A 9,453-nucleotide genomic window follows, 5' to 3' on the forward strand; every position below is an offset into this window, starting at 1 on the left:
TATTATTTTCTTGAAAAATACCTTATGTAGTTGTATCTTACTAGGATTAAAGAAATGTTTTGAGCACAAGTTATATGTTTTGTGCTACGAAGATTTTACCGAAAAAAACCCGAAAAACCCGAAAACCCGAGAAAAACCGAGATTGAAGAACCCGAGTTTTATTGGTTTGGTTTGGTCGTTAGATTTAATAACCCGACACAATTGGTTTTGTTTGGTAATTGCAAAATCCAAACCAACCCGACCTTTGTACACCCCTATTAATTCACCCATACTATGAACAATTATATGTAATTAACTTTTAAATAACTTGGTTGTGTAAAGTATTTTACATTGTAAAGGCTCTACATCGCATTCAATGATATCTGGCATGAGAAAAGAATAAAAGGGTAACTGATTTTATTTGTTTAGATGTATACTCATTCCAAGGATTTTCAGGTATACTCTTATAGGCAATACAACATGAACACACAATAACAACAGCCTGTAGATCTTGAATTTGCCAGGCGAGTACACGATTTATTCTCATATGTTGTGTTGTCTCTGATCCCTATTAATGTAGTTCTACTGACGAGGCGATGTACATTTCAGCTTGTTGGTGCTTGTAGTTGTCGTCGAACAAGAGCAGTGTAAATTCCATCCATGACCAGAAGCTCGTCATGGCTTCCACTTTCCACAATCTGACCATCAGAAACAACTGCTACAATGTCTGCACTTTTCACAGTAGAAAGTCTATGTGCTATTACAAGCACTGTCCTGCCTCTCATCAGAGAATCCATAGCATCCTGTTAGCATTGACACATCAATTTAACAGAAAGATTTTCTAGTAAGAAAATCAACCTGCATACTTGGAAGCGTATTCCCTCTATCTTAGTTTGACCGAGCACCAAGTTTTAAGAAGGTAAGGAAGACTTATGTATCTTGTGGTGTTAAACTAAGGAATCTATAACATACCAAAAAAACCCTTTTAATTATGTAGTCTTAAGCATGCCATGTCGTTCCTATAATGGACTGTTCATCAACGGAAAAATGGGAATGCATGACTAGAAACTTACTAAATATAGGAAAGTGTCACTCTTTTGTAAATTGACTAAAAAGGAAAGTAAGACTCCATATATTGAAACGGAGGGATATAATATGGAAATATGAGCATATATAAGGTCGAAAGTTCGTACTTGTACAAGGTATTCGCTCTCAGCATCTAGAGCACTAGTGGCTTCATCAAGAAGTAGAACTCTAGGGTCCATCAACAGGGCCCTGGCAATTGCAATTCTTTGCTTCTGCCCTCCTGATAACCTTAGTCCACGTTCTCCGACAACAGTTTGATATTTACCCGGAAAGGATTCTACAAAGTCATGAGCATTAGCCATTTTCTGCACCATTATTAGTTGACAAAGACGAATCATGTTTTTGGGTGAAAACAGAGTGAAAGTGTAACAAGTCTTGAATTTTGGGACAGAAATTGAATTTACCGCTGCCTTTTCTATGTCAGCACTGCTTGCTTTGCCATCAAACCCATATGCAATGTTCTCTTGTATTGAACAGTTGAAAAGAACAGGTTCCTGGCTCACTATGCTAATCTAAATTATTGTAGAAGTTAGGATTTGGATATTTTAGAAATTTGAAGACCACTACTCAATGATACGTTGATTAGTACTAATATTGTTGATTTAGCCTTTGGACAGACAGCTCAATATGGCAGGCACAACACATTTGAATTATTAAAGGAGAGCCTTCTATAAGATATGGAGATAATCGTAGATGATGAGATCATATTACCTTTTTGTGTAAATATTCATGTGATATTTCAACCAAAGGAACCCCATTGAGCAGTATATTCCCCTTAAGTGGATCATAGAACCTCTCTATCAAGTTAGCAGTGGTTGTCTGTAATCCAACAACGAGCTTGTTAGGATAAAAGTTTATCATCACAAACCTCATAAGATCACATTACCAAGTATTGTGTACATATGAAGTTTACTTTTCCTCCACCGCTCGGACCAACAAGGGCAACTTTTGATCCTGGTCTCAATCTTAGCGATATACCCTGTTAATCCAAAGAAAACAAAAATAATAGATGCTCTGCATAAGAGTTGTTTTTTAAGTCTCCCGACCAACTTTTACATCTTCAAATGGCTTCCTTTTTTAATCCTCCAAACAATAAACTAGCTAACTTTACTGTGAACACACCATAAAGACTTCTAGGCGCATTTCAAAGTTTAAAAGAAAACACTAAGAGTATCAGGTTAGATACTATGACTTGGCTGCATCAAATTATGATAGGACAAAAGATTGTTTCTGATATCTTTTACGTATGTCAATGTCACTGTTGATACGCGAAAAAACTAAAATTTTACCTTGAGTACCATATGACTTGGGCGAGATGGGTAAGCAAACCATACATCATCCAGTTCAACATCTCCATCCGGGTCACTGCACTAAAAGCCAAAATGTAACAAGAAGTGTCTCTATGGGTCTTAACTTTCACAACATGTAATTAATCACCAGTGGGATACAAGCTTCTAACCACCAGCTATCCATAGGATGCTGTTCGTGGTTGAAGAAGGACGGACTAACCTTATAGGACACTTGTCTCCTGATGTAGGCATGCTTGAGACACGATCTAGAAGCTGAAAAACTCTCCTACTTGCTCCTGCAGCTTTCATCGCTGTCGTATATAAACCTGATAGAGACGATATCGAGGATCCAACTGCAAGGAATTCAGTTTTGAATGAGGCCTCATAATTCAAACATCGTTTTCTTTTATGTAATAAACCGAAATGCAACTGATTGTATGGAACTATGTAGAATTCAGGAAATGTGCATTCTAGGTTTGATGATTAATTTAAACTTACCATTACATGATAAAGACAAGTGTGGGGAAGCATTACAGATATGCAGACCACAGAAACATAGGTATACAGCCACGTAATTTTTCTAGTGTATGCTTTATTATATCAAGACGACAAGGTCACTCTGAGAATGAAAGCTGAGAATATTCAGAAGCTACATCTAATCAAGTGGTTATGGTCACTGTCTAATATGACAGAACAAAATCCTGAGAAATCCCCAGCACCGGATATAATATCTGAGTAACGTATATTTTGTAAAGCTTTTCTTAAGCATGTCATCTATCAAAATCTTATTGAGGTAGCTGCTAGGATTGTTCCTCAAGTAAATTTTTAGCTAGTTACTGTTTTAGGTGAAAGAAAAGGAAATGGAATGGCTTCTCTAAATATTCCACATTACACCATTTTTAATAACATTCCTTCTCCTGGCCAACTCGATTTGCAATATAAAGAAAAGGAAAACTCATGGGATTATTTACCTGTGAGGCTATAAAGAATGAAGGATGTCAGAGATCCTGCAGTCATGGAGCCTGTTATAGCCAAATAAGCTCCATAAATCACCACAATAATAACCGACAAAGTTGATGCTGCACTCAGCCCTCCAGAAAATAGACCAACCACTTTCTGTAACCGAAACATGGTAACAAACAAAACTCACTAATTAAGTTAATATCCATTATCTTGTAAGTAAAGGAGAATCAATTCACGAGTATGCTCACCGCTTGTCGAAGTCCTAGCTTTAGGGTCTCATCAACCTTCTCTGAGTAGCCTGATATTGCATATTTTTCTTTTGCAAATGATCTCACTGTTCTGATGGCCCCAAAAGATTCCTACATATTTACAAATTCAAGAGAAGCATGGTCTCAAAAAGGCAACTACAGGCATGCGATTGTAAAATCGCACGAAGTAAATACCAACCTCAGCAATGGAGGCAGCTACTGCAGCAGCTGCTTGAGTTTCATGTGACAGCTCCTTCATATAGCGTCCAAATTTACGAACACCAATGGAAATGATAGGCACAACAACCAGAGACAGCACTAACCAAGTGACAGATCACTAATGAGGAGTAGTAGTATGTGGGGGTAGTTAGTGGGGGCGTGGGAATCTTGATTATAGAGATACTCACATGTCAACTTCCAGGAAGATGAGAACATGAATCCAATCCCAATAAGTGCAGTTGTTAGGTTTCTTAAAGCTTCTGATAGGTTGGTGGTTGCAGCATTTTTTATAATTTGGGTGTCTTCTAATAGCCTGCTTAACAGTTCCCCTGTCCGAGTCACATCATAGAAGGCTATTTCCTATAAGAACTATAAATCATCAAGCAGAAACAAGTGGCTCAACTCTGAACCAAGACGTTTTGCTGTGCTGTGGCCTTAGTCAAGTAAAAAGTACTTCAAAAGAAAAGATTGTGTGCAATCATTGAGAAGAATAAAGAGAAACATGAAAAAGTGGGAGAAGAAAGGAGGAATTTACTTGCTGGATAAGGTGACTAAACAAATTCTTTCTCAGACGAGCAACAACCCTCTCACTGACGGAAGAAAACAACCATGACCGTAATGCAGTGGATAGAGAGCTGAAAAGAATATTTTCAAGGCATGAAAACTTTGGAGAAAAAAAAACAAGCTAAAGTATGCAAAATGCAGCAACCATGTTACAGTATCTTGTAATGAGAATCAAAGAGTTCACTACGACAAAATTTGGACAAGGCATATTACTTATTTATGGGTCTCCAGCAGGGGCGGATTTAGGGGGCGCAAGTTCGCCGAAAAATTACACTGTATATATAAGGCAAAATCTGTTTTTTACCTCTATATATTAAGTTTTGAACACCCTTAATACAATCCAAAAGTGTAGTTTAGTGGTCAAGGGTGTTCAAAATCTACATAAGGTCATGGGTTCAATTCCCACTAGCTAGAAAAAAAAAAATTTCAACCCCCTTTGTGGAGATCCTGCCTCCGCCACTAGTCTCCAGACCACACATCAACATTTGCATATTTTGGTGGAACCCTTTTCCATGTCTTATGTGTCCTACAACACTAATGCCTCAGAGGGTACTTCCACAAAACAGCAGTAGGTCTCATTGAGATGAGGAATTGATAAGGAATCATTGACAGGTCGCATGCAGGTCCTCCACAGCGTTGAATCTCAGAGCCTCATTTTATATTTTACTCTTATGAAATGAAAAAATTGGTGAACTTAAAACAGTAAAAATCTAGCCTAAGCGTGCGCCTATTTCTTCAAAAAACACTTCTGAAAATTGAGTTAGAACTTAGAAGGAACCTCTTCGTAAGTGCTATCAAGTCTAAAATGATGGAGTTCAGTTCTAGGAAATGTATCATCTCTTCAAGATACCATATCCAGTAAGGAAAGAGTAACAATCTCACAGAGCAAACAAAGCAAGGATTTTAATAGGTACTTGATAGATGTACAAGATAAATGACAGAAAAAAGGCAGAGATTCCCATACCCAGTAACAACTATTAAGATAATAGCCATTATCGTGTTTTTCACGGCTTCTAATGCTTCAGCTTGCTGTTGAGGGGTTTGTATGTCTCTAGATACAATGTCAATTACCATGCCACCAAATTTCGGCTGCAATGAGTAAAGTACAGCATCAATAGTAGATCCAAGAAGACTGGCAAAGGGCGGATGTCCACAACTGAGTTTTAGTGGAATCTTACTGTTGACATTGAAATAGGTACTACATGCTTTATGTGATCTCTTATCTCTCCTTAATATTGGTTTAAGTTTCAGGTATAGTAATAAAAAAAAGTGTGAAACTCAATTACTAAAAATAAACCAACTTTCAGCATTTTCAAAACTCTAATGCGATGAGATGTTAAGAGAGTGTAACAAAAGTGGAATGAGAGTGATATACTATGAGAAGGTTTGTTATTGATGCTATCAGCAATGCAATAGTAGCAAAAATTAGCTTTCCTGCATCTGGCTTTGCCTGAAATCAAACACTGTCAGCAGTATTGATGAAAAATAGAATACCTGACATTCGAATTTTTGAGTACTCACCAGAAGAAATACTCTACAAAATCCGACATTGGCAGCCTGAATTCAAGCACAATTTGTCAAAATCTACACTGGGGAGCTGCTTTAAATAAGAAAAAAAGCGAACAAGCTAGCAGAAAAAGTAATCACCTCTGCTTCTCCATGCTCAAGATCTGTCCCAGGACCACTAGAAGTGCCTTCTTCATTTGTCTTCACCCGAGCCTAAAAGTGTTGCACTCAGCAAATGTCAGCAACTACTTCTACTCATTTTATGACCAATTCGAACCTAAAAAAGTGTATATTTATGTTTGTGTATCTACATATATAAGAATTTTTACTGAGCTCAGCATTCAGCACACTTCATTATTCCTTCTCCACACACAAAACCATTTACTAAGTGCTGCTCGGGTCAACAGCATATATGAAGTAGCAGAAGCTTTAAAAAAAAGAGTGCCTTTCTAAATTAAAAGAGAACACAAAAGGGGGAACCAAATATCATATGAACTATTGAACCCTACAGTAAAATTCCATACTTCTGATGTAGGAAGCAAGTCCTACACCTTAAAATTAAGGGGTCGTTTGGTAGGGTGTATAAGAATAGTGCTGAATAAGGTGTATTAGTAATGCAGGGAATAGTAATGCATGGGTTAGTAATGCAAGCATTAGTTATGCAGAGATTATTTCTTATTCATTGTTTGGTGTGGCATATTAAAATTGATATCCCTTGCATAATTTTTAAGAAAATTATTTATTTACAAAAATGTCCTCCATATTCTTTAGCTTTAAGGGACTTTAAGGATAATATTGCCTTTAACCATGCTAATGCATGCATTAATAGCCTTGGTATTGCTAATACCATGGCTTTGCTATGCATTAGTTATACATAGGATAATACCAAATAGGATTTATAACTAATGCTTGTATTAGTTATACATAGGTTGAAAAAGTATACCAAACAAGGTTTTACTAATACACAAAGCTAATGCATGCATTATTTTCTCTAATGCACTCTACCAAACGACCTCTAAGATCACAACTTTGCGCTTAATGCTTCAGGTAACACATGGCACCCAGCTATCTAACGGCTGTTACTGCGTCTAGTAGCGCAGCCAGAAATTATAACAAGGGGATTCAGAAAACGAGCAAGAATGTCATATCTGGGATTTGAACCTAATTAAATTTTGTCTCACCCATTGGCTAAGATGACCTAAAGATACTCTTAACGGTGTGATATTGTCCGCTTTATGCCCGCAAGGTTTTTCCCAAAAAGTCTCACACCACTAAGAGATCCCTACATCTTATATGTAGGCTCCCAATCTTTCAGTTACCAATGTGGTACTTTGTTCGCACACCCAACATCACCTTCACCAGAAACTTCCCTTATGTAAAGAGATTCAATAACATATACTCATAGTATATAGGGGTAGCAAAATGGTTAAAAGAAAATATTTAACCACCTATATTATCCACTAAAAAATTGGTTGCATAATGAACTTTTTTAAAATGGGTCAAATATGGATAAGAACTATATTATCCATTTAGAAAATGAATAATCAATGGGTCTAACTTTTATTCTCAAGTTAGGGAGACTAAGAATTCTCTTAAAAGTGATCATACGCAATAAGTCATGGATAGTGTGGTTACTCATATTATCCGCCGGTTAACCCATTTTTTATCCGTATTAAATATGGATCGAGTTGAATAATTTATCTGTTTTTCATTACCCTTTTCGACCCGACCCGCCCGTTTGCCACTCCTAATAGTATATATATAAACACAAAAAGAAATTACACATATACTGAAACACCTGTAACTTCCAGCATTCAGAATTTTTCTTCTTTATCTTTGCAACTAACAAAATAAATGATCTATTAAACATAATCACGGTCTCTTGTTACTAAACAAGCACCTTGGACAAAAGGATTTCAACATGCAAAAATTCCAGCACCAAAGAGAAAACAAAAACAAGAAGAAAAAAGAAAAGAACAAAATTCATGAGAAAGCCTTCATTTTTGTTACTACTATATATTCTACTATGTTTTATATCAGTAAGCAAAAAAAAAAAAGAAGAGAAAGCTTACATCTTTTTTTAATAGGGAGACTCTTTCGGTTCCCGTAGACATTATGGATCGTGCAGTCCAATCTAAAAGCTTTTTCTTGCCCATTTCTACCTTCCAAAATAGAACTAATGTTACAAACATGAAAATCAATATCAGTCAACTGAAAAAGGTTGGTTGAAAGTTGGCTTAGAATGGACGCTACAAGCAAACAAGGGGCACCCAGAATTTCAAAGCTTCTTCTAAAGTTGAAACAAGTGGGAAGAGCAAGTCAAAGATCATGACACTTAAAAATAAAGAGGACATTTTATGTGTGTGTCATAGGATCTTTGGAAGATTGAAAAGTGGATACCTTGTCATGATTCTCCTATACACGATCCTTTACACCTTGTTTGGATGGTTGTTATGTATCGTTTCATAATATATCGTATCGTATCGTATTGTATTGTACTGTATCGTTTACTAAATACAATGTTTGGATGGATTGTGTCGTTTTGGCGTCGTTTCATGGTATCACGCACCTGTGATATGATGAATAAACTTGCAATATTATAAAGAAAAATTATGATACGGTATATAAAAAGGTAGGGTAAATGATAAAATAAAATTATTTAATAATAATGAAGGGTGAAATTGAGAGAAAAACACAAGGAAACAACGCGACCACACCAAATCGGTCGTTACATAAAGTGGCACATTTCATCGTTACGTAACAACGGATTTAACGATACGATACAATAAAATTTAATTAAGTAACAATCAAAACAAACATTGTATTTAAAGTAACAATACGATACGATACGATAGCTAACAACCTTCCAAACAAGTTGTTAACAAAAATTAATTATAATGGAATTTTGACAATTTTACCCTTATTCATGTTTTAATATTTAGAGCCCGTTTGGATATAAGAAATATTTTGTTTTTTTCAAAAAAAATTTTAATTTTTCCGAAATCAGTGTTTGTTCATAAAATTTTTAATTTTCATTTGAAGATGCATTTTGGAATTTTTCGAAAAGTTGAAAAACTCCAAAATGCTATTTTTCAAAATTTTCGCTCAGATCACTCACAAAACTTAAAAAACAATACAAAATTATATTTATGTCCAAACAAAACTCTAAATTTCAAATTCAGTGTATGTGCCTTGCATTCGTTAGGTTGACACAAAGTATTGGTGTATGTAAATTTATCGGTTATAGTTGACATATTCTTGTACTCCCTCCCTCTCATTGTATGTGAAGTGATTGATCGAAAACGAATTTTAAGAAATAAATACAGATTTTAAACACATAAGCCACACAGATTTCAAAATGTCAGACAGAGGATTTTTTGGGGTAATTTTGTTTTTCCTAGGCCCTAGCATATTTTTGTTCCTGTTCTTTTGTCTGTGTTTCTCTAATATTCGTTTTTTCTTTCTTTACTGGAGTAGCAAGGTTGTAGCCGCAATCAGCTGGGCCCAATATCCGCAATCGTGCAATTTTTTTCACGGATTATACTATTATATACATATGAATTATAAATACATATATTCACATTCGCCAACTACTTGAA

The 9,453-nt window shown here is 35.8% G+C and overlaps 1 protein-coding gene across 5 annotated transcripts; it reads right to left on the bottom strand.

The window, feature by feature from the left end:
* LOC109235539 (ABC transporter B family member 27-like) lies at window positions 371-8,191 on the bottom strand. 5 transcript variants are annotated; one of them, XM_019401691.1, is made up of 18 exons: window positions 8,108-8,191; window positions 7,927-8,012; window positions 5,996-6,067; window positions 5,870-5,905; window positions 5,724-5,798; window positions 5,313-5,437; window positions 4,320-4,419; window positions 3,973-4,144; window positions 3,765-3,883; window positions 3,566-3,676; window positions 3,326-3,470; window positions 2,575-2,707; window positions 2,355-2,430; window positions 1,952-2,044; window positions 1,777-1,884; window positions 1,470-1,577; window positions 1,173-1,370; window positions 371-782 (listed from the first exon to the last, which is right to left on the bottom strand). In XM_019401691.1, the coding sequence occupies exons 2-18, from the start codon at window positions 8,008-8,010 to the stop codon at window positions 585-587; spliced, it is 1,953 nt and encodes a 650-aa protein (XP_019257236.1). In that variant the 5' UTR covers window positions 8,011-8,012; window positions 8,108-8,191; the 3' UTR covers window positions 371-584. The 5 variants fall into 5 exon arrangements, with proteins under 5 accessions (XP_019257236.1, XP_019257235.1, XP_019257234.1 ...); XM_019401690.1 differs by lacking the exon at window positions 8,108-8,191 and having other exon boundaries at window positions 1,979-2,044; window positions 7,927-8,099; XM_019401689.1 differs by lacking the exon at window positions 8,108-8,191 and having other exon boundaries at window positions 7,927-8,099.

This window comes from Nicotiana attenuata, chromosome 12, assembly GCF_001879085.1.
Source record: "Nicotiana attenuata strain UT chromosome 12, NIATTr2, whole genome shotgun sequence".
Lineage (NCBI taxonomy): Eukaryota > Viridiplantae > Streptophyta > Magnoliopsida > Solanales > Solanaceae > Nicotiana > Nicotiana attenuata.

Coding starts and splice junctions, on each gene's coding strand:
- LOC109235539 (XM_019401689.1), bottom strand. CDS start 8,046: ATGTTTGTAACATTAGTTCTATTTTGGAAGGTAGAAATGGGCAAGAAA. Junction 1,885..1,951: donor TCATATGTACACAATACTTG/GTAATGTGATCT, acceptor GTTGGATTACAG/ACAACCACTGCTAACTTGAT. Junction 1,578..1,776: donor ATGAATATTTACACAAAAAG/GTAATATGATCT, acceptor ACAATAATTTAG/ATTAGCATAGTGAGCCAGGA.